The 26,086-nt window shown below is 43.2% G+C and overlaps 1 protein-coding gene across 5 annotated transcripts in view; it reads left to right on the top strand.

Annotated features, from left to right (window-relative positions):
• Positions 1-26,086, top strand: part of arhgap12b (Rho GTPase activating protein 12b) — a 71,756-nt gene that overhangs the window by 5,033 nt on the left and 40,637 nt on the right. For all 5 annotated transcript variants that reach the window (XM_084938786.1, XM_084938789.1, XM_084938787.1 and 2 more), the window contains exon 2: positions 713-1,462. In XM_084938786.1, the coding sequence (XP_084794912.1) occupies positions 788-1,462 (675 nt within the window). In that variant the 5' untranslated portion in view covers positions 713-787. The remainder of the gene's footprint in view (positions 1-712; positions 1,463-26,086) is intronic.

Consider the following 26,086-nt stretch of genomic DNA (forward strand, 5'->3'; position numbering starts at 1 on the left):
TTTTAAACGTGGGAGCTACATCCATCCTTTATTCCAGGGAATGCTAGTTGACGACACTGGCTTCATCTATAATGATGATTAAAAACAAAAGAGTTGAAATAATAAAATAAAAAAAACCCATCTGCTGCTATTACAGTATAACATGAAATGAGTGAAGCACATTTACTGAAGTGCAGCCTTGCTTGTGTGCCTGAGAGCTACACAAAGGCTACCACGGGCTGGTAGTGGTTTTATACAGTGCATGACAAGAAGCTAATAAAATGATGCCAACTTTATTTTTAAGTGCAGCCACTGAAGGAACGTGGCCTCCACAGTGTCGTTATAGTCATTAAGATTAGTGTGTGGGGTCATGTTGCCATCACCTTTAGCTCAGCAGAGGACGATCGGATTACCAGGCTGGATATCCTTAGTGGTCGTATCCGTTATCAGGGCCAGTCAGTGTTGACTGCCTGCTTGTGGTTGACTCACCATCCGAGCACATCTGACTGGGGGAACATTGTGTCATAATGTGAGCGTGTTTCAGCAGTAGCGCTTTGTGGTTGTGGTTATAAGGTGAGTAATAAAGTGGGGTGTGGATACCCATGCCATAAAAATAGCAGAGGGTTTGTGTTGTTTACTGGATGTGTGTGTTCAACTTTGCTCAAAGTTTTGTAGTCTTTAAAAAAAATAAAAATTAACAACTTATGGTTCTCCTCTGTCTCATCTTCTTCAGTGAGATATGAGGAACCCTGCAGGCCCAGATTGCTGATCAGCTGAGGTCAGAATACAAGCACTTGTTCCCACAGACATGGCTGACAGAGAGGGGCTGCCCATCGCTCCGGGACAGGTCTACATTGAGGTGGAATATGACTACGAGTACAAGGCCAAAGACAAGATGGTGGCTATCCGGCAGGGAGAGTGCTATATGCTGGTGAAGAAGACCAACGAGGACTGGTGGCAGGTGAGAAAGGACGAGGGCGCAAAGGCATTTTATGTGCCAGCACAGTACGTCAGGGAGGTGCGCAGGGCGCTCATGCCCCCCCAGAAACCCGCCTTGAGGGCCAAGCCCGCCGTTTTGGACATCTGCCGGGCCTCCAATGAGAACCTCAACAGACCTCAGCCAGAAATGTCCAGCTTCGGACGCCCGTCGCCTTCTTCCACCCCCTCTCCATCCTCTGATCGCGTCACTCCGCCTGCACTGCCCAAGGATGCTAACCAGAACGTGGGGAGTCCCCACCACTGCAAGCTGGTGGCTGAGTTGGTACTTCTCCACAATAACAACAACCACCACCACCCCAACAATTCCACATTGCCACGGACGCGGGCTGATTCACCAACGCCAAAATCGGGGAACAACCACAAAAGCCCGGATGGCAGCAAGACGTCCCCTCTGAGCGAGTTGCCTGGAGAGGGGCTAAACAAGCTCCGCAACGACTCGGAGTCTGGAGACGAGCTGAGCAGCAGCTCAACAGAACACATGCAGGTAAGCTGCTGCTTAATTTCTATTAGTAAGCCTTGCTTTGCGCATTTGCGCATTGCTTTGCAGGTGCACCAAATACCACACAGGGTGACACCTTTGGTTCTGTAACTGCTCCTCTCCCAGCAAAAGTGACTCACTCTTATGATCGCCATTCATTTTCTGTTTCTTTGTTCTCTCAGCTATGGTTTTTTTCCTTTTCTGTTCACGTCTTCCTCCCTGGTTTATTTCACACTCTCTGCTCACATTTCCTCTGGGCCATCTGCAAATAGCTGCCCTCGTCCCAGTCACATTCTGTCATTGCGTAGAGAGAAGTTCCAGCTTCTTCATTCATCATCTTGCTTAGCTGCAATCGTTCATCAGCTGTGGATCATTTGCCAGTTCTGAGTAAAAGCATCAACAGTTGCACGTGCTTATTAAAATCTGCTCTTGCCCTTGAAGCAGAATTTGTCTGGTTTGTACAGACGGAGTGGGGTGAGGGGGTTGTGTTGTAGTTGGGCCATTAACGACTAAATGGCATGTTCATGGTTTTGCTTGTTAAATGCAGGCTTCTATAACTGAGAGTCTTCAGGTAGATTGAATATAAGGGTGTGCAGGTTTGTTGTCACTTTACCTTTTCAAACACTTTTATGTTGCTGTACCACAGGAAGGTGTGTAAAGGTATCATTATAGCTAGGCTAATGCTTTGAGACAGATTATCTCTGCAAAGGTTTTGGTATCTGCAGAGATCCAGACTTCCTGACCCCCCCCCCCCCCCCCTTCCCAACACACACACACACACACACACACACACACACACACTTTGAAATCATAAAATTTATTTCATCCCTCCCCCTGTCTTTCCAGTCCCACAGCAGGGCTCTAGAGTGCGACCAATTTGGTCGCAAATGCGACCAAATTTTTCAGAGGTGCGACTAAAAAAAAAATATTTGGTTGCACCTGTGCGACCAACTGTTCGGGTAGCAAAAAAAAAAAAAAAAAAATCTGCAACCTTCCCTGTGGTCAACAACAGACACACATTTTGCCCCTATCGTGGACTAAACCAATCAGAGATAGTAAGGGGCGGGACCGCTCTGATTGGCCGTGGTCCAGTTGAAAGCGCAGGTGGAAGTGGGAGGTGAGTAGCTTGAATAAAGCGATATCAATTCATTAAATCCTGAATCGACTTTTAAATATAACTGTGTTTTGCCAGAAACGCCAGATTCTCAGATCAAAGCTCACAAAACCATTTCAACAACAACCAAACAGCAGATGAGAGCAGGTACACGGATTCCACACAAAGACGTAAACACAGAACGGACCGACGCATCAGAATCAACTTTGTCTTTCTCGGCTTTCTCACCCGACGGCCCGTAGACGGACACGCTGTCGGAGCTCAGCGATTCTGATGCGTCCGGTCCGCGCTGTGATTACGTCTTTTTGCGCTGATTCTGAGCTGCAGGTTTTGTCTCTCTCCAACCAAAATTCACCGAGCCAGCAGCAAAAGAAGCAGCAAACTGCGCTTCACATTTGATCAATGTCATCATGAATTTTGCTGTTTTGCTTCCACGACTATTAAAATCACACTTCATGCACAGCTAGCTCTCTCTCTATCTCTCTCTGTACTTCAAGAACAGTTTCCCGTCTCCAATCTCTGTTTTCTGTATTATTCATTCGCTTATTACCCACCAGTCTACCGTTGTTTACAGCGCTGTCGGCTGCTGTCTTTTTCTTTTTTTTCTTTTTTTCACTTAAATGACCTCGGACAAGAAAGCCTATTTTTTCTGTTATTCAATACTGAAGAAATTTAAACTTTATATGCAGAACATTGTAGAATATTTTTAAGGTTATCTGCTATAAAAAGCCAGACCAGGAAAATCTCCTTCATGTTTTTCTGTGTTTTATTCTCAGTTACTTTCACACAAAGGCATCTGCTGTGATGTTCACAATTCTGATGAAGTCAGTACTGATAAATGATCAGAATTATAATATTTCTGACTGTCTGAGGCTAAGTTGAATCGAATCGGGACTTTGAAAACCGGAATCGAATGGATTATAGAAATCAGTGATGATACCCAGCCCTAGTGAGCAGCCTAGGCACGACAGAAGTGGATGCAGCTGTAATAGGAAAAGAACTATTGCTAACTTTTCTGTTAAGTTAAGGCCTGATCCTTCTGAAATTCATAGCCAGTGCTCTGACACGGTGTCATCAATCTTTGAATGCTGAAAAAGCACAGTGTATCCAGAAAAACACATTATATTATATAAATTATTATAAAATTTGTGTGCGCCTAACTTTTGTGCCGGTACGCCTAACTTTTTAAAGTTAGGCGTACCGGTACGCCCATGGCAAAAAGTTAGTCTAGAGCCCTGCACAGACTGATAACTCAGGCCACAAGATATTTGTCTCATCACTCTCAGACAGGGGGACTGTGGGAGACTGCAGGAACTGGGGCTTATCCTCCCTTGTCTGTAGCGCTGGTAGATCAAAGTAGGAAAAAGGAGGAGATTTGAAGACAGTGGGAGGCCATGTGGCTCTGCCTTCTCCAGCCATTTTTGGGCCGGCCGTATCCAGGCAGGGTCAGCTGGTTCCAAGGTTCCAAGTGCTGCTTGTGTTCTTTGTTCCACGGGCTGCAGCAGCCTCCTCCACTGTGGAGTGAACAAAGAGACGGGCCTGAATAGAAACTAGGTCATATCTGCCGTGGATCAGTCTGTAGCCCCCGATCGCCCCGCTGCGGGGACCGTTGTGTGAGCGAGAACATATGTGAGTGCGAATGTCATGTGTGATGCGCCATGTGAAGGAAAGTGAGAATGGCAGCACACCAACACAGATGTACTGTTGGACGGCTAACGGGTTAGTGGGTCGCTATTGACATAACCCCCCCCCCCCAACAAAAAAAAAAGAAAGAAAGAAAAGGGTTGCTTTCTGTGTTACTGCCTGTCTTCACTAAACTTTTGGAATTAATTATATGCTTGGCCAAAATAAACACATTTCACTCTCAGGCATTTACATTTGCATGGGCAGCTCTTTGGGGTGGTTTTTGTCAGGCTGCAGTAGAGCTGGCGGGGCGCATAAGTAACAGACAGCAGACAGGATTTAGCCAGAGCTCCCCGTCAAGCTCTGCGGTGTCTGTAGTCGCCGGGGCAGGTGGAACCCACTCCCTCTCTCTTTGTACCTTTGTGGTGTTGTGTTAGCTTGTCCTGTTTGGCCTGTTGCCAGGCAAGTGAATGACCCTGCAGAAAGCCCAATTCTTTCAGCTCCTCTCCTTCCACTGCTTCCTGCCATTGCACGGGTACAAGCAAACTGCCCCCTGAAGAGAGAGAGGCAGAGGGAGGTTCCTGCTGAGGCAATATTGTATTTTAGAAGTTGGTTTTAGACACTTGTTAGTGCCAGAGTGGTAAAACTCACTTTTATGCGATTTGAAAAAAATAGTTAATTGTATCCTTTGTGTTTACTTAATACAGTGAAACCCCGACTTACGAAATTAATTCGTTCCCGAGGGTCTTTCGTTAGTCGAAAATTTTCGTAAGTCGAAGCACCCATCGCGCCTTTTGAGTGAACGATAGGCTATAGGCTAATTGCTAACTGCAACAACAATACGTCGTTCAAGTGGAACAGCGAAGCGCAAGTACGAAAGCCAATTGTGGGCATTGTAGGCATTCTGGGCTCAGCCAATCAGAGCCAGCAGATTTTGTTAAGCGGGCATTTTGACGTAACACGGGCAGAAATATTGCCGTTAAGTGCCTTCGTAACTTGAATTTTTCGTTAAATGGGGTATTCGTAAGTCAGGGTTCCACTGTATTGTGATTGAGACTTGCTAAAACATACATAAAATTATCTGATTGACCCAAGGTGGGCCACCATCGCACCACTATGACACCTCTGACCTTTGTGGCATAGATATGGCAGTGCTGTGGTGTGCAGCATGGCATGTAGGCATTAGAGCTTTTGTGTCCACTGGGTTGCAGAGCGGAGCTGATCCAGCATGAATCACGTGCTGGATCAGCCCCGCTCTGCATATTGCGATCTGGTGTGACAACCTTAAGTTTTTGTGGTGTGGCAGTGCATAGTATCCTGCTGGGAGGTGTCAGCTGCCAAGTGCCATGAAGAGTGTGCTTAATCTGGAACAGATTAGGTAGGTGGTGCATTTCAAATTAGCATCCACATAAATACTAGAATCCAAGCTTGTGAACACTCCATTTTAACAAGATGATAACGTTTATTTGCGTAACCTCGCAGCACTTTCAATGTTCCTCATCTCTCTCTCTCTTCCTCATAACATAACAAATTTTAGGGAAATCTGATTGTTTCATGTTCTGAAAGGGGAAAACGGTGGCCGATATATTAGCATATAGCGAATCAACACTGAAGGCTGAGTAGCTCATTGACATACAGGAGCTTCTCTGTTAAGCTGCTGAAGCTGGTCTAAACGTGAGGTAGCAAACACTGTTGAAGCTGCAGTAAACGTCACAGTCATCTCAGATCCTCACTGAAGGTGCAAAACCATGATGTCATGATGTATCTCTATGGCAACGAGCATGTCCAGTGTCCCAGCATGCCAGTGCAGTGAAAATGCAGACTGCCAGGCACTAATACACTTGCTGTCTGGAGTGGCAGTATCATCTAATAAGACTAATTTTAACCCACTTACAACTTAAAGCCACCCAAGGAGGACAAACCTTGTCCACAAATCAGGTTATTAGAAGAGGCTAAAGCTGCAGTAAACGGTACCCATCCACAAACACATTTCCTCTCCTGAGCACATCGACTCAGAAGCAGCCTCTGAATGAATGGAGACTGGATGGGAGGATTCAAGTGCCAGCTGGCCCCCTCTTAATTGATTTGATTTGATGTGCGGGTGGCGATTAACGCCTCCGTGTCTCTTCATGTAATTTGCTTATCTCGCCGGCTCTGGCGGAGACTGACGCCTCCTCTGCACCACTGGAGGTTGCTTGGGCCGGTGGTCACACAGCCCCATCCAAACGAACTCCCTTTTATTAACCAACCCTCCCCCTCCTCTCTCGTCTAGACAGCACAGCTACTACGCTCTTATTGGACGGGCAAAATAAGCCTCTTTTCCTCAATTCTCGGGGACCTCGCAGTAGGATCTGTTGTGTGTTTTCTTTTTTGAATTTAGCAAACATGTGATTTAAAGCCCTTTTTTCCACATAAACATCTTGGTTTTCTCTACGCTTACTCTGCTTTTATCTGTTGTTTTGTCTGTTTGTCTGACCACACAGTGTGTGTATCCCCACAAAGAAAGTTATTTTGAGTCAGGTTCCTCAGGAGTGCTTTTTACTCAGCTTTTCTTCTTTTTTGACTGGAAGCAGTTTTCTTTGTTCCAAAGCACAGTGACTTAAAGAGCAGATGAATGCCACTCTGTGGGATTTTTGGAGAGGTCGGATGGTTGTTTTCTCTCTCAGTGGATGTGTCACACAGGGGCAGATGTGGTGGCCCTGGAAGTGTTTGGGTCTGTGTTTTTATGCCATGGAGTCGGCCAGCTGCCCTGCAGGCACTCACAGGTAGAAAGGCCTTGAAGCCCCCACCCTCACACCAGGATTTATACCATTTGACACAATCAGTGTCTAAACACTGCTGGACCCTCCCTTTCTTTCATAATTCCAACATCATTTGGCTGTTAAGTAAATCCTCACAGGCTGCACTCTCTGTGTCTGTGACGAAACTGGTAATTCCCTGAGATTACAAGATGGATCAGTCACTCCCATTAAATAAGCTGTCTTCTAGTATTGCGTTGTTGTTTTTATTTTTTTTCTCCTCTCAGAGAAATCTCATTGAAGGGCTGCTGTGTAGCCACAGTGACATAACAAGCTTGTATGCATCCAGATGGATTCTCAGAGGGGTTAAAAATGAAAGTAAGCTGCTGTTTTGAGGCCAGCGTTTGCCTGCCTTCAGCCTGCTTTGTGGTCTTTTTTGCTTGCTAGTGGTGCCTGGAGGAGGAGAGATAGATGGGGGGAAGGCTTGGAGGCCCTGGACCCTGACATTGCTGCTCGTACCCGGTTATGGGATGGCAAAGGCATCCTAGACAGGTACATTGTCATATTTTTGGTTAATGAGGAGATTAGTTGTAGCACGTGAGCTGTGAACCTCTAAGCAGCTGCCACGGTGAGATGAGTGATCCAGAATAGCGACACTACAAGGTCACCATTAAAGATGGAGGAGAGCATTAAAAGCAGGTGTTGTGAATGTGTGAGCATATGCTGGGATGTCGATGGCCTGCTCATTGCTGTTTCCTTCTTCCTGTGTATGAAACACAGAGGGAAGCACGTGCACACGTTGGCCCCGTCCTCCTGCATTGTATGTTTGCTGACTTGCGCAACAGAGCAAAGTTTGGGAATGTGCATCAAGGGTTTAGCAGTGTAATGAAATATACCGCTATGTGCAGTTGCTTGAGACTCCTAAATGCACTTTGAAACTGCAGTCGCTCGCTGAAAGGTTTGATGAATTTACCGCTGTTATTTTGGTTGTGCTGAATCAGCTCATTAAAGTTCAGTGACGTGCGTTTTCTCCCACGTGAAGCAGAATGTGTGTATTGTTCTTAGAAAGGACAGTGAGGTGGATAGTGAGAAAGCCTTTCTGTCCCACTTGAGTGTCCTGGGAAGCTCTTGAGTTTACTGTACAGAAACAACCTGTTCTTAAACACACAGCACCACAATAACCTGCTAATTGCATGTTTTGCTAAATGGGCCCTTTGTGCGTGCAGCCTAAAATTATGTGCAGGGACTCTTTACAGCCAATTTCCAAATAAGCTGAAAGCTTTTGAAGAAAGCATACACTCTTATTACACAAAGACAGTAAATTCCACTAGATATGAGCGCAAGCAGTGCTGTAACCATCTCCTGTGCCGAGACTTGCTACCGGTCCGGCTGAAAAGGAGGCCCCTGCTTGTTTTCCAGCGCGTGCTTGACATTCCTGCATCCGTGCCTACAAACGCACACTCACTCATGGTGAGGCAACAAGCGAGTAAAATCAATGAAGGCTTGCTTTTCCCTCAGAAGTGCAGCACTAGACCTTTTTGTAATCTAATAATAAACTTGAGCAAACAGTGCATCTGCTGTGCTCATGTCTGTCTCTGCGAGTGCGTGCATCTGGCTGCATGCATTCTTCCTAGTTCTTCTTTTTCTCTCTTCTGTCTGGGCATTGAGGTTTCTCTTCTACTTTTCTGCCTCGCTCTGTCTCTCTGCTGCTCCCTCTGCTAAGTCAGTCTGCACACCTGTCTCTGGAGTTTAGTGAATGGCTCCTCTTGGTCCACTTTTCAACCTGTGACTAGGGCTGTTCGATATAACAATATATATCGGATGACGATGTGAAAACGTCCATCGTTTCATATTATGCTATCGTTTGTTTCGTGGTGTCGCAAAATCAACTGTTTACGGCAATATTTTTTCATCGTTTTGATGGTCGCTGTATAATTTCCTGAAGTTCTCTCTTTCTCTTATATTTAATATAGCCACACTACAGACGGACAAGTGATTGTTTTTATGCATTGTCGTTAGCAACAACGATGGTAAAACCACCGCGTGGCTCCGCCGTCCGCATGTTTATTTTCCACATAAACCTTTCACAATAAAGCTGAAGAGCCTGTTGAGATTTTTCAAAATAAACTGAATCAAGTGAAATAGAATGCAGAGTGTTTACGCATGAGAAGCTAAAAAGAGCTGTCAGGCGCTAAAAAAAAAGAAAAAGCTTAGAACAGGCTTTTCCCCGCAGCACGCTGTGTAATAAATACTCACAAAGAAAATTGAGGCCGTTTCAACTTATGTAACACTCGACTCCAGGTACACAACGCCCAGCTGAAAATACTCCACACAAGTCAAGTTGCCCGAGATTAACAGAATTTACAGAAAATGTAAAATTTTTGTTATTATATATCGTTGTCGGGACGATAAATGCCTTATATCGGGATATGAGATTTTTCTATTGATGTTTCTATTTATTTCTTCCTCCACATCCATCCCGATGCATGCCTCTGTGACGCATGCGCATGAGGATTATATCCACAAGCCCCAAGCAACAAGGCTTTAAGAAACCCACAATAGCTGATATTAAGGCTTGCTGTTATGGGGGATTGCTTGCTTTCCATTTTTCCTTTATTAATGTTTTGATATAAGAAGATTTCATATCAAGTCACAGTGTGCGTTCACATGAAAGGAGCCAGAGAGACCAATCTGTCATAAAGTGTCACACCAGTTTAATTCTTCTTCTTCCCCAATAAAGACGTCATTTGATGACCTCACCTAGTACCCTTAATGACGAGTTTTGACACCTCCATATATATCGATAAAGATGTGGTTTGTTGGCAGACATTATCCGTACTAACTTCTGATGCACACCCAGTCATTTTGTTCTGAAAACAGGCAAGAAATATGACGGAAACCGCTCACTTCAGAACAGAGGAACGATGGCATTTGAGGGCGTAAGCTGCTCGCACATGCGCTCCTAAAAAACAGGTTCAGACGTTAATCTCAAGAGCCTGAAAAAAGAAGGCAGCTGAACCTGTGAAGAGGTTCCTCCTCTCGTCTAAGAGGCCAAGAGACAACCCCCACTAGGGGTTAAATACCTGGCCCTCTCCACCTTTTGTCTTTCGAATGGAGGAAGCCGTTGGATTAGAGTTGAAATATCTTCACAAAAAGAAGTCCAGACGCCTTTTTTTCCCCAAGCTCCTAAAACTATGACCTGGATAACTGAGAACTGACACGGACATGTCAGGACATCAGGAGTTTTCAGCCCAAACAGTTCTGGGGATACCCTAAGGGTAACTACTCACTTGGTGGTCCCCAAAAGAAGTGCATACTTTTAGAGGCTTTTTTTCCCCGATGTTCAGCTCGTACTTCCAATAATCACTCCTATTAGCCAGCTAAAGATTGAGGGGGAAACTGGCACAATCAGACAACACACAGACCATGTACTAGGTTGGAGATCATTTGATATCTTCTTTGACTACATTGCATGTTTGCTCTCAGATGCCCATCTATCAGTTATGGTGTAGAACAGGTGAAGGCTGCAGTGTATGCACAAATCCCATTATATTAACTTGCAGAAGTTCTGTCAATGCTTGTTTCCTCATTTGCAGTTGGCATAAACAAAACCGGGCACAACCAGAAGTAACAACTTCTTTGTTACTGAAATGCATACATACTCCATGTGACCTTAGGCATTTCAGTAACAAAGAAGTGCTCTGGAAGAGAACATGTTATTGTGTCACAAGCTAATAGGGTTGCTGTCCTGTAGTGATTTCCTAGAAAACCATAATATTCTACATCTGGTCAGTTACTGCTCAGTTATTGGGGAAAAGCAGGTTATGTAGTTTATAATCATTTAACATTGGTTTTGCATTGGTTAGACGGCAACTTCTCCTTCAAGTGAGAGTGACAGGTTGGTTAGTGTTTAAAATCCATCGGTTATTACTTGTCTTCATTACCTTGTGTTCTTCCAAGATGAGGTAATGAGTGTAAACTTGACATGTAAGTGAGCCGCATGTCACTGAAGAACAGAGCTGACACAGGAGAGGCCGAAGCCTTGGCCTCTCTACTGTCTCCCTTTTTAGTTGCAGTTCTTCGTATCCAGCATCCCTAAAGCTGCTCTGCCTGTCAGCCTGTGAGGCAGCGTGCTGCCTATTCATGTAGTGGATGACGGGGGTACATCACCTGTTTAATTTGCTCACTCCGGCTATCTCGCTCTGCTCGTCCTTGCTCCGCAGCTCTCTGTGGTTTAGCTAGTCCCTCGCCTGTCGCTCAACGTGTCTCTCTCTCTCTGAGCCTGGCTCACTGCTGTAGCTTGATGCACTGGGACAGCATGTACCCAGAAAAGGTAAGAAGAACACCTATCTGGGCTGCTTTTCATAACTCGGCTAAATTATTTTTCTCGAGCTGCCTTCCTCTGGTCTTCTCTCCCCCTCTGGATCGTTCCCTGTCCATGTTTTCTCCCTCCCCTTCACTATTGTTTGTAATCAATGTGGAAACCTCATTCCCTTCTGCCTGTGGCATTTCACCTGGAAACACTCAGACCGACAGTACCAACTGCTGTGTGTACACTTATGTGTTTGATATGGTGCTGGGCACGTGTGGGTGTTCTAGTGTAGGATTTATTTAGAAAGTAACTTTGCCAGCTCCCCCTCTGCTGTGTTTTCCACAGAGGTCTGTTTGCACACAAGTGATGATGCTCGGGGCACTGGGCTCTCAGTGCGTAGTTACATAACTGATTCTCGCTGTGTCCAGAGCCTTTTAAACAGCTGCTAGTCCTTTACACCCTCCAGCCGCCTCTTGGTGTGGATGAGTGGTCAGGTCAAGCTATTCTTAAGAATCTCACAAATACTGCACTTTCTGTGTTGATGATAAAAACTGTATCTGGCGGCATACACTTGCTTGTTGCAGAAAAGGAGGCTAAATTACCTAATTTGTGTTATTTTTGTTTTAAAGTGGACAAATCAACTAGGACCTAAATAAAACCATTGTTAAGTATACTGAATATTTCAGTCTCTAAATAAATAACATGTGCTGTTAAGTGACCAGCGTGCTCAAAACTGCTGCATCTGTTATCACCCAAGGTTAGCAGGCTACATTAATAAACCGTGCCGGAGCAGTGCACAGACACATTTATCTGCTAATTAGTGTTAAGTAACAGACTAATAGAGTGCTAGAATTTGCAGTGTTTTGCATCTGTGTTTGAGGTTTGTACTTGCACCTTGAGGGATCACAGTCAGCGCAACGCTGAAGTGAAGCACCATCAGTATCCCACTGTTCTTGGCATTTTGTTTGTTTTTCTTCGCCCACGCTAGTTTTGCCTGCATAAAGACTGAATTTTGAAATCACGTCACCATGCTTCTAATGTTTACAATTCAAAAACTGTTTCTTTAACAGCTTTTCTATCCAAAATGCACAACTTGGCAGGCAATGGCGTTGCATGTAAAGTCAGAGTTTGGACTAATCAGTGTGTTATAAAAAACTCTTGCGGCGCTCTCGCCCTCTTCCCTGGGTTCTGGCTGCTCTTTAACTTGTTGCACTCTGTCTTTGAGTGTAACAGCTTGTATTTCTCAGCGATTTAGCGCAACACTGCAGCAATTTCCTGCAGATCAAAGACAATATTTGAGAGCCATCTGCTGTGTCTCTCTGCTCTCAGTGTTTTCCTCAGGAGACCTGCAGCTGGGAGCTGGTTGCCAGCGAGTGGGAGGACTGGTGAAAGCATCAGAGCGTAGGAGTCTCAAGGCATCGAGGGGCACGTATTGTCTTCGTCATATGCTGCTGCTATCATTAATTACTTAATGCAGCTGCCAAAGAGACAAAGTATGAGCTGTGAATCGATCAACGCCGAAATTGTTCTGCTGGCGGCTGTCTTGCCAGAGGTCATTTACTGTTAAAAGGAGAATGGAATTGGTCTGTCACATCATCTGGTGGAGTGTACAGGCGCATGGAAAGGTGTAGAGTTGTTGCTGTGGGCTGGTACAGTTGCTGTTTGACCTAACACACTACAGAGTGCTGCAGGAGTACCTAGAAATACAAAGCACAATCATTTTGTGGAGACAAAGTATGCAACAAATAATCTAAATGTCTTTTATTGGTGTTTCATTGGGATGAAAACACCATTTGTCACATTTAAATGTCATATGAACGATGAAGAGAGATACATCAGAAGCTTACAAATTGATCAAAAATAGTCTATTATATGTGTAATTATATTTTCTTTATGTTTCACATTCTGTCAGACTGCCAGAATATTATTAGTCAAATTATTGGGCATAAAGCCTAGCACTAGTTGACCTACTTAAAAAAAAAAATAAAACTCAGTAGCACAAAGAAGTGCTACAGTGTTGATTTTTTTGGCACTGAGGTTATAGGCATTAGTTGAACCAGCTCTGCAGTGGTTGTGTAATCCTTTCAGTTCGTGTAGGTCATTTTTAGGCTCGCAGTCGAGCATGCGTGGCCCAGATAGTCGTTTACCCCTGAACCGACTTTCCAGAAACTGTGTTTTTGTCCCCAGAACTTTCCACGAGCAGCTGTCACCGAACAGAGATGCTACAGAGGGAAAAACAAAGGGGATACACAGGGAGTGGACACACTATACCGCTGTGGATCTGTCCGGATCCTTCTGCCAGCTTTACAGCTCTGTAACCAAACAGCAAATCCAATTTTAACACAGCCTCAGCACAAGTCCTATAATTGCTCTCAGATGGGCTTTCAGCTCAGTGGGGAATCCTCCAACCAAACCCTGCCTTAAGGGGATACAGTATGTGTGTCTGTACGTTCCCTCAAAGCTGACCAGAAATAGCTTACTGATAAAATATAGGCGTTAGGATGGTGATCAGAGTTCTCTTTAACACATGGAAGAACCTTCCAAGGCCAGGAGCCTTTCAGTGCCCTTGCATTTGATTGGCAGAGAGGCACTCCCGGTGTCCATTAATGAAATGGATATGTCTGCAGTAACGGATGTCTCAGTGCTCCCTCTATGCTCTGCTGGCTCTGCAGTGCTGTTGGCTGGGTTGATCAGCTCTTTTTATAAACAGGGGTGCACAAAAGTGGTCCGGTGCGCATTCGCTGTCAAAATAAAAGACGCGCAACAGATAAGAAGTTGCAACGCACGTTTGCGTACATAAGATTTTCTGGAGGAGGACAGACATTTGTTTAGAACTCTTAAAGATGTCAAGAAGCAATCTCCTTTAAGCAGGTGTTCCTCCACCACCAAAGAAATGTCAGAAGGAGTCCAAACCGCAAAAGAAGCACGTATTCTTGGAAAAGTGTTTGCAGAAGGTGAGCTGGCTTCAAACAAATGATGAATGCACAGAGATGTGGTGCAGAATATGCCGTGAAAATCCCACTCTAGCGGACAAAAACAGTGCCTTTATATGTACGCAAACGCTCGTTGCAACTTCTTATCTGGTGCGCGTCTTTTATTTTGACAGCGAATGCGCACTGGACCACTTACCACCCCTATTTATAACTGATTGACAGCTCGTTGATTATCCTGTCAGGGAGAGATTAGAGTTTCCGTCATAAACGTATAGACTGGCTCGTGTTTAAAGTGTAGGAGTGGAGACAAAATCCTGTTCATAGTTCACCTGAGAAGCTTAAAGAAAAGGGTCTGTGGAACCTTTAGAATCATGATCACCTTCTTTCCCTTATTTTCTGCTCCCCTCCTTTGCTGTTTAAAGCATGACCTTGGTGATGGACCTTGGTCAGGTAAGCATTAGCTGAATGGGAGCAAAACAGCCAAGTGTTGGGGATTGTTGGAACCAGCGACCCCTGCCTCGCACACCCCTTTTAAAACTTTTTTAAAAACTTCTTTACATGAATTCAGATTATCTCTACACGATGCAAAACAGCTTGTGGCAAATACTTTTATGAAGGAGCATTAAAGGCAAAGTCTTTCTCACTGGGCTCAGAGCTAGTGTTGTGAAAAACTATAAACATACACAGCATCAGAAAATAGTATTAGTCTAAGATTAGTTTGTATTTACTCAAGATTTGACTAATCTGTCAAAGTGTAATTCTTAAATGGTGATTTCAATTGTTAAAGGAAAAGACACACACACACCTTGTTAAATCATAAATTATCTGTGATTAACCACACCTTTTCGAAAGCTCAGTTTGTTTCGTTAGCTACGATCAGACCTGCTGAATCAAGAAATCACTAAAACAGGAACTGTCTGACAAAGTGAAGCAAGCTAAAAGGACGTGAAACGCAGCACATCATGCCACCATCTAAAGAAACAGCTGAGAAACAAAGTCATGCCATCTGTCAGTCTGGAAAAGGTTACAGTGTCATTTTTAAGGGTTTGACAGCCATTATCCCCAAATGGAGAAAAACTTGCAACAGTGCTGAACCTTCCCGGGGTCGGCCAAATCAAAGTCTGGGCTTAAATCTGATTGAGATGCTTTGACATGACTTTATACTGGACGCTCATGCTCGAAAAGCCTCCGGTGTGGCTCAGTTAAAGCAATACAGCAAAGAAGGGTAGACTAAAGCAGAGTGATGTGAAGCACTCATTGCTCAAATGCTTGATTGCAGTTTTTGGTGCCAAGGGTGACACAACCAGTTATTAGATTTAGAGGGCGATTACTTTTTCACACAGGGCCTTGCTTTTTTTCCTACCCCCTTAAAAAAACTAATTATCTTTTAAAAACTGCATTTTGCATTTAGTTGGTTTATCTTTGTTTATCTTTGTCTAGCATTAAAATTAGTTTGATGACCGGAAACATTTAAGTGTGAGAAATATACAAAAACAGAACAAAGAAATCAGGGATATTTTTCTGCACCTCTTTATGTCAGTTTCTCCGTAACAACACATTTAGTTATCTGATCAAACATCTCTTTCCCTTCTCCTGCTGTTTTTCTTTAATGTTGTTTCTCACACTGGCTGTGGTTATGGCCGGACGATAAAATGGAAAAAAAAAAAATTAATTATAAATTTTTCATCGATGCATACATGAGACACGGTCGATATACAGTCGATAGAACTCATCCTAAAGGCCAGTGACGATGAGAATAGTTGAGAATTAGGTTGACACAGGGAAAGGAAACAACCCAAGCCTCAAAAGAGAAGGACAGACAGAGAAGTAGACACTGCTTTGGGTGGCCTGCACAACCCAATGCACACACAACGTAACGACAGTTCTTGCAGCATACCATACAAATGAAAAGACACAGTAATATCACAAATGCAACAGGTAACTTTACTGTAAAAGACATGGTGCCAGTTAGCATAGTTGAATATATTGGATTTAAGCATCTGTAAGTACTTGGCCCTATATGTGTCATATATATCAGGTTTGTGGTTGTACATCCATAGATGAGATTCATTCGGAGACAGTATTGCACTTCATGTGCTTTCTAAAAAAAAAAAAGTATTTGATTTACCTTTTTTGGAGCATAAGGGTACCACAACTGAGTTAATATGTCAGTTAATGTTCTTCTTTGTGTACAAAGCTTCTCGAACTTGTTTGATATATAGAGAAGGTTTTTTGTTTGTTTTTGTGGGATTCTTTCCCAATACTTTCAAACTTTTAAGCTTGATAGAGGGATGATTTGATCTAAATTTTGATCTGAAATTTTGGCATGACATGATTTTTTTCTCTCTTTCTGTATTGCTGATCCCTAGCTGTGGGATGTGACTGAAACCACTAATAGAGGTTAAATTCTTCTTGTTTCCACAGTGAAAGGCCGTCAGCCAGCAGTTCCTTTTGGCATATGCTGATCATAAGATATAAACATTAGCCACAGGGTGTCACCCATTAACCTCAGCATAAGCATTTATGGAGCTAGTAATGCCCAGAGACGCATACCTGCTGATCAGTACAGAATAACAGGCTCTTAAACACTAGAATTCCACTCACCAAACCTGAATCACAAACTTCTTGGATGCTCTGTACCATACAGGAGGCCATATTATTTGCTAAATGATCTCATTAAACACAGTCAAGTTTTCCAGTTCAGCGCTTCAAATGAACCAAATCAGCAGCTGCCTGCTACAACACACGGTTAATCGAAGCAGCCCCTAAACTGCAATATTCTCATAGTTCAAGCAGATGCGTTAAAAATAAATTACCTGAGGTGCAATCATTTTATTGTAAGAAATAGAGATGGACCGATCCGATATTATGTATCGGTATCGGTCCGATACTGACCCAAATTACTGGATTGGATATCGGCGAGAAATAAAAAATGTAATCCGATCCATTAAATATCAAAAAAGAACCTCACAAAACTTGCTACACGGCGTAACTCGGCTCATAACCTAGCACATCGCAGCAGTATGCATCACGTGATAGAGCGGCTGTGTGTATTTGTAGCCTCGCTACCAAACCAGCATTTCATCTCCGAGGAAGGTATCCCAGAGAGAAGTAAAGCAAGTGTGTAAGTTCATCTCTGAATCTTTGTAAATCATTCCCACGTTAAGCTTAACAACCGATATATGGAGCGACTGCCTCTCTCTCTCTCTCTCCCGCTGCTACTTCAATCGTGAAACTGATCAATGATCAGCTGATCGGCTTTTCTGTCGCGAGTCCGTCTCTCTTCTTAGTTTTTGGCCCACTTCTCACCAGAAAGAGGAAACCAGCGGCTGAACAACAGCAGCACTATTAAGCTTGATAAGCTGTTGTTAGAACAGGGCGGATCTAGCAAAGTTTAGCCAGGGGGGCCAATAGGGCATGAACAGGGAAAAGGGGGCACACAGACATACTTTTCTTTCTTATTCTCATTTAAAATGTCGAGCTTTTAATAAATAATTATCTGAATCTTACACCCAAAGTTTTAATCTGATGTAAAATATATAGTAGTCCATTACTGTATATAGTAACTGTTAAGTCTAATATAGCCTAGTAAGCTATAGTACTTTTTCCTTTGGGAAGGTACCATCTGTGCAGTCTGCAATTCTGTTGAAGAAAGATGTTGAATCTATTTAATTATTCTTGAAAAATAATTTATTTCTGTGCATTTTTCCCCCTGCATTAAATTAAATTTGATTACATCGATTAAGCATCATGAGGTGGAGGGTGGTTCCCTATTTTTTTTTTGCTGGGAGTTTGCAACCCTATTAGTTAGGTTGCTTAATATTTCTGCTAAGTACTCTTTAAAATACCAGAATAGGGAGGATGGAGCAGGTTTAAGTTTATTAGATTGATCAGTGTTGCTGAACTATGAAATATTTTGGGCGCAGTGTATTTTTTTTACATACAGGTATAACAGAATAGCTTTAGTGTTGTTATTTATTTAAACTTGAGTATAAACTTATACAAAATGCAGCAAGATATTAAAAAAACGTTTTATTGATTAAAAAATACACTATATCGGATTCATATCGGTATCGGCAGATATCCAAATTTATGATATCGGTATCGGACATAAAAAAGTGGTATCGTGCCATCTCTAGTAAGAAATTATCCATACTGGCCAGGACCACTTTTGTGTTTTGGCTGTAATTAAGTTGTTTAATGCTGGCATTTAGAGGAGCGGCAGTTCTTGGCACTTTAGCACAGGATGGTTGTTAGATATATTTGCTGTATTTATTTTCTTTGCTTCTTTTTTTTATGTCTATCTCTGATAGATTTTTAGGTGTTGTGAAGGTCTGGAAGTGTCTAGACAGATCAGGACTAATATCTTATTTTTGAATTTGTTTCATCTTTCATTTTCTAGATTAAATTTGAAAAACTAAGTCTTGACTAAGTAAACAAATAAAATCCTGAAAGCAGCCCCATGACAAAGGTCAGTTGTCTGAGTCCAGTGATTCACTTCCCTCTGGTGTACTTTCTGTATTACAGTCTCATGTTTGTGTGCATCAGGGAATCAGCTTGTGTATAATTCAACATATATGGCACACTAAAGCCTGAGTGTATTTTTTGTTTTCTCTGAAAAGTGCTACTACTGGAACATTGTTTTGAGTGGATTAACCTAGAGATGGACCGTGCTGGAGTGCCATAATCGTCTGAAAAGTGTTATAGGCTTCAATGGCTAAGCTTCCTGCACTGGCAACTGTGAGACAGTGGGGCTTTACTGGTCAGCCTAGGCACACTGCTCTACACACATACACATACTAGAATGCAATCTTCTTACATATCTGGATTAAGGGGGTTGTGCACGGTACATTCCTGGGTTAAACCCCTCCCTCCAAACTCCTGTTCATCCCACACCAACATGTTGTTGAACAATGTGCTTATCTTGACCCTCACTGTGGCGTGGCAAATCACAAAACCCCACCTTATCCAAATGCCAAGTGTGCCATACTGATGGCCTAGGTAGATGCGAGAGTGCTTGCTGTTTGCTTCCATGTCTTTTTTGTCGCTTAATTCACAAATTCACTCTCCTTATTTTTGGGGTGTCACAAAAAAAACCCTCAGTGGTAACTGAAAGGCAAGTAATCTGCCTTTCTTAGAGTCGGGGTTTATGTGAGTGCTCGGTGGCCCGGGCCAGGACCCCCTCCTGGTGGTCAGTAAAAATGTTTGTTGTTGATCTGCCAGCCAGTCCCCAGGCTCTTGAGCATCTATTGATCTAAAATGAGTGGGCGTTTGCAACCATGGTGACATATTCTGGGCAGATAGCACCCACTCCACTGGTTACTAGGTTGCAGCGCTTTAGATATGTTAAGCATGCTGTGTATGAGACACTGTTTAAGGATGAGGGTGTTGGAAAGCCAATCACAGAAACACCAGTTTGCTTTAAATATGTTAGTTTAATTACATGTTCAGTTCACCTTTTGGAATTGTCAGAATCCTGATGTATCCCATAGTTTGGATGGAGGATAACAAAAAGGAACCAGACCAGGGCTACAGCAGTTGTTGCAGATTGTTGGTATTTTTTATTCAGCTAAAACTGATCCAAACCGTCATGCTGAGCAAACAACCTTTACTGTCAGGACTCCTTAATACATTTGATTAAAAGGGGCTACAAAGGTATCAGATGATACCATTATGGGGGCAAAGACCAATGTTCTGGGGCTTCCAATGTAACCAGCAGATGTCTGGATAATGACCAATGAATATACAGGTTAATATTTTCAGTTCTACGCACCAGTCATAGTTTATAGTCCAAGTGTGACTATAAATACATGTAAAAAACCCAATAAATAGCTGACGGATCAAGATTACATTTTGGGCAACTGATCCATTCTTGTTCTTAACAAGCAGTGTTAACGCCTCTCTGTTCTGAACCATCCCATTGGTTCATCTGGTCCCATTTCCAATGCCCCTTTGTTCCTTTGAAGCAAACCCACTGACCCTGATCGTAAATGCCATCCAACCTAGTGACAGCCACGTTCCAGATTGCTGTCAGCACCACTCAGCAGGAGGGGACCACCTCATGGCTCAGGGTTACCGACTGCCCCAGTTTCTGCGCTGCCCGGTACACGTTCTGTTCAAGGCCCACGGGTCTGAACTGCCTTTACGTGCCATTGCTGGCTTGACAAAAACAATGGCAGCATTCTCGATAATGTGGTCAAACTCTCCCAGTGGAAATTGAATTGCTTTCTACAGAAGCAGCTCTGTGACAGTCAATTACCCAACCAAGACCTTTATGTGGGTCAACCAGAGGACAAAGGAGAACAAGCTTATCTGTTAAAAGATATTGGAGCCCATGAAAGCGTGTACATGTGATAGTTTGTTTTTCCCTTGTGCTTTAGTGTAGCATGATTATATTCTGTATTTTATATAATTTTTTCCTACCTAGAATAATGAAAATCCACCATTTTAAACCAGATTTTTTTGTTTATTTAATAAATTCTTATTTTCTAACCTAAATATGGGTAGTGGGATTCTGTCAAATATGAGAGGAATACAAGTCTAACAGCATGTGAGCACCCCACTGCCAAGAATATGTTGGCGTGTAACTCAGGAGGTGGCAAGCAGTGCACAGTTCAGTGTGTAGTCATGTTTTCTGTGTCACATGCAGACCAGTGGCTAGCTGATGATGCAAGTCACTTTTCTAAAGACCCCAAACATGTGACCAGCCAGTATAGATGACAAGGCAGCCCTCTCTCTGGCAGAGACTGTATGCAACAATGGCTTTTACAGTGGCTGCTCCCCTGCTGGAACTTTTCTCTGGCTGGATATACCCCGGGACGGGGGCACAAAGAGGGGAGGGCCGGCTGCTTGGCAGAGTCCAGATTGTGGGCTGCCTGACCCATAACCTGTGACACAATGCATCTTTCTGTCACTGTACACACACACACACACACACACACACACACACACACACACACACACACACACACACACACACACTGCTGAACACCCTGAGTCATTTTATGTAGGCCAGTGGGTAGAGTGGGGTAGAGAGGCTGGAGATTTAAATGTGCCCTTTTAATTGTATGTATAGCCTAGTAGCCCCCTTTCCTTGGCCCTGTCACTAAAGGCTGTGGTAAATCATTATTAACTAATCTACGGTGACGCTGCCCTTTCACCAGAGCCCAAAGCAAAGTCTTCTACTTATGTCAAGAAACCAGTGGGATTCAGCTGATGTTGGTGGAAGAGCAAAAACAACCCTGTCCTCACGTTCGAGTAGCTGTAACCAAATGTGTGACATTCTTGTGTGATAAAACATCGTCAGCTCAGCTTCTTCCAAATGACCAATCAATACATCGAACCACTGTTTCACTGCTACCAAGGTCAAAGATTGAACAATTAATCTCTGGTGACGTTGATAGTTTGACAAGAACAATGTGGCTTTGAAAATGAACATTTTGAGGAATTTATTTACACAGCAAATCTGTAGATAACGTCTATACAGCAGAAATGATTAGTTATCAATGGGTTTTCTGTCCAGTGGAAAGCCATCAGTGTTTTTTTTTTTTAATGCGAATTTCCACATGACTCAAGGTAAATATTAGAAATATATTTGTAAATAAATAAAGTAATTGTTTCTTTTCTCCCCAAATTTGTTCGAACTGTCGTTTGTACAGCATGAACTGATTCATAAGCTCATAAATTAGAGGATCTATATAAGGCCCCTCACAGGTCAAACTATAGGCTCATCAAATGTTGCCTGTAGCTGTCTTAGTCTGTGGCTCTCCAAGGATCAGTAAAGCTGGACTGCTTTCGTATTGGATGGCTGTCCGGCACCGGATGATCTGATATCCTCGTGTTGGTGTTGTTCCCAGATCATCATGAAAATGTTGCTCCAGGTTCAACATTGCAAGTGACCAATCACATTGTTGTGACGTTATTCTTTTGCGCGCCAAGCCATTCGTGCATTTATGAAATTCCAATGTTGCAGGGACAATATCAGTTCTGCTTACCGTTTATTAAAGGGTTAGGGTCAGGGTTAGGGTCAGGGTTAGGGTTAGGGTCCGTTGATCGGCGGACAGAGGCGGTTTCTCGCACCTTAAGTACAGTTTTTTGTTTTACGGCGGTTATTCCCGAAGTCGCAAAAGTATGACGTCACAACATTCAGATTGGTCACTTGCAATGTTGATCCTGGAACAACATTTAGTATGATGATCTGGGAACAACACCAACACGACGATATCAGATCGTGCGTCCGGCACCTGCCTCTGCTAGCCTTACTGGGCCTACCCAACCACCAGTTAGCCATGTCCACCACGTCAAAGTCTTTGTTTTTTATTTGTTTCATAGAAATAATGACAGGACATTTAAAGGCATGGTGTTTAAGTTGATGAACTATGGTGCTGATAATCTAGATTAGGATTACTGAAAATAATAATTTGCTACTATAATCCAGAATACCATCGTTTCTTAAAGAATGATAACCCATTGGCCAGATTTCGAAGCTCATTATAAGTTCACATTGTGGAGACATTTGAGGATTTTCATACAACTGTTACAAAATCACTAAAATGAAGGAATAAAAAGCTAATCGCTAATTGACTCAGTCAGTGATGGCTAACATCTTTCTCCAGTCGCCCAAACCTTTGATCACATAAAGAAACAATGCAAAGTGAAGACATAATTTTCAGACTTCAGATATTTTGTGACCCTTTAGTGGATTAAAATATCTATAGGAGACATTTTCAGATTGAAGAAAATCAACACTTCTGTAATGAAAATACACAGAAGTATTTGTGCATGTATCTCTATAGTATTGATCATTATCGTATTCCCTTTTTAATTCAGCAAAATTCATTTGTGAACTCTTTGCATATTTTTAGATGATTGTTTATGAGGACTAAACGAATAAAAATCAGAGTTGTAAATGTAGTAACTGTTTTTTCTCCCCTCCTATTCTCTGCCTTAAGCAGAATGAGTTGTCCAAACCACCTGCTGTGCTCTGGGCTCTTTTTTCTTGCTCTGCTAAGGTAATTCCATTTCCTTATTGTAGACGAGCTGCGAGTGCAGCACTCAGCTCTGTGGGGGGTCCCTGCCGCCAGCCTCTCCCAGCCCAGATGTGCTGTTACTGTCTGCCGGTCCTGAACCACCTCATTCCTCCATCCTAGCTCTTTTTTTTCACCTTTTGTCCCTCCTCTTTTAGCGCTCGCCCTCACTGCATGTTATACATGTTGCTGCTGCTGTATCTGTCATGCCATGATAATTTGCATTGCTTGTCCCATGAGAGCATCAGGTACACCTGAATATCCTGCACATCCTGGGTTGCCTTTCAGGTTTTTTTACTCAGCAGCTACAACAAAACCCAACATGGCAACAAGACATTTTCATTATGTTGATATATATCAGAGCCTGTGTGGTGTAGCTTGTTCAAACTCTCATTAAATATTCAGAACCTTCAGCCTAAATTTAAGGAAAGCTGTCGAAGCACAACCTGCACTTCCTGTTTGCCTGCCTGTGTTTGTGCGTGAGTTGGATTTACTACAGATTGCTGGTTTGAGGTTGTTTTCGTGGAGGAAGTTTCCATTTCCCTTGCGGTCGGCTGTTGCCTGGTGAAGTGGTACCACTTGGCACTCAGCTTCACCACGGTTTGTGTCAGCTTTCTGCAGAGTGTGATCGCAACCAGGGGCCTTAATAATTCAGTTCACATGATGAAATGCACGCACGCACATTCTCGCACCCCTCACACCCTATAGCACTCCAAAGACGGCTACAGGGTGATACACAGAAGGAGAGAGAGAGGGAGATGTGTGGAATTATTCTATTTGAACCTCGAGGGTGGCAGGGTGGCGTTTATCTGGGTCACATTCTGGAGAGGAGGATCATTAAATCTGGAGCATTAGAAATCAGCTACATGAAAACACTAATGCATATGCATGGTGCAAACACAATCCCCCACACTGAGATGGAGATACACACTGACTCACAACTCACGCAGCTTGCCATCCCATTTCATATTTTGCCTGTAATGCTGTTGTGAGATAAAAGCACTCCTCGCTGTACGTTTGATTTTCAATTAACCTGATTCACTGGGGTTAGTACCCTGATGCACCGCAACCTGTGTGCTCGGCGGCTCCAAGGCGCTCCCACTCTGTTCTTTCCACTAATGAGTCATCTTGTGTCTGAGCACAGATAGACAAGCTTCCCTTTGTCTCTGCCATGAGCCTTCTCTAAAAGAGAAATAAAGCAAGAACTAACATAGAAACATAAAAATAACAGCTCAAGTTGAACTCTGTATTTGGTAAGCTGTGCTTCCAGGTTAATCTTTGGTCAGAATAAAAACTCAAGTATGATATATCAGGCTAGCGAAGAAATATAAACAACATGGTGAAAAGTTTAATCAGAGCAGTCTCGATTGGAAGTAAAGCACTTTTGGAGTTTTCAACGTGTGAAAGGACAGAAATAAGTTTTCCTGTACAGCTGCAGGTAATGAGTTCATGAGCGGGCCCACACATGCAAAAAGACCAGCACGTGCACTTTACTGAATCCCAAAAAATGACAAAATAATTACTTTTGAACAATAAATACCACATCTGTAACAGACTACCTTTCCTGTCAGTTCCACCTGAACTGCAGGATGAAATAAGGCAGAGCAGTGCTCTGGGTAATAAGTACTGTTGTTAGCCGTGATCCACGGCTTTGGAGCTGGAGTCCACGAGAGACTGTGTGAAGAAGCAGCTGTGTGACATGAAGGGTCAGCACAGAATCAAACTGCCGTGTAGAGAATGTGACATGTAAAGTCAAAAGCTTGGCTGGTAAGAAGCACCTGAAGTTTCAAAATAAGAGCGTGGGGATTATCTGAGGATGGAAAATATTAAATGGTGAAATGAGTTACTTGGGTGACCATTAATATAGCGGGAGTCAAGTTGAGAAACAATGCTGTTCAAGTATTTAGTAGTGTATGTATTCAAGTAAACCTGGCTTTGCTATAAAGACACACACACACACACACACATTGCTTTCTCCAAGTGCCCCTCTAGTTTGTTTGTTTTTAACTTGTTCATTGCACTCTGCTACAAGCAGAACTCTTCACATGGGTGTGTGAAGCGGAAAAGATGTCACTGAGAAGGAGCTGGTTGGGAAACCTTGGATGTTTTGATGTGCTGCTTGTTTATGCTGACTGTATTACTGTTTAATGAGCATTAATGCTGTCAGCCAAAGTAAACTGGGACCCAAACGTCGTCCGTGGCCTATGAAGTTCCTCTGCTACATGCTCTGCTTCTGTAGCACTAAGCCCGTCCATTACAGAGGAAAAAAGCCATTTAACTGCATCAGTACTTGATGTTTACTTCACATAAATAGGTGACATCAAATAAGGAAGAAAGTATTATCGTGTTGTATTTCAGGTACATTTCAGGCCAGTTTGTAAACGATATCTTCTCCTTTATAGTACAAAGATTTGTGTGTTTGGTGAGTCTATGAACGTGTGTGCGCGCACCTGTGCACTGCAGCAGAGGCAGGGTATGAGTTTGACACCTTTCTCGGATTTCCACCCACACCAAACACTTGCACTGATGCCTTCAGTCACCTGGCTCGTCAAAACAAAACCGTGATGTGCGCTCGACATACTCCTCCCACCGATCTGCTGCCCGGCTAATGAGGTAGTGACTCTAATCTGTCATCATCCTCGTCTGTTTTGGCTGACCTTTCCATTCACAGACTGAAACCACACACAAAAAGGGTGGCACTGGGATCAGCTGTGATCACTTTGTTTTGTTTTCACACACAGCTGGTGGCAGACTTACAACAATGCCAAAAATCTAATCTCGATGGCGGTGGGTTTTGGCAATTTGATGATTGCGGCTTGTTGGATGTTATTTCCTGTTTGCGATTGGCTTTCCGATGGCTTTTGTTGAGCTCTTGTTGTGTCTC

This window comes from Perissodus microlepis, chromosome 9 (genome assembly GCF_051167445.1).
Source record: "Perissodus microlepis isolate ML-2025 ecotype Zambia chromosome 9, ASM5116744v1, whole genome shotgun sequence".
Taxonomy (NCBI): Eukaryota; Metazoa; Chordata; class Actinopteri; order Cichliformes; family Cichlidae; genus Perissodus; species Perissodus microlepis.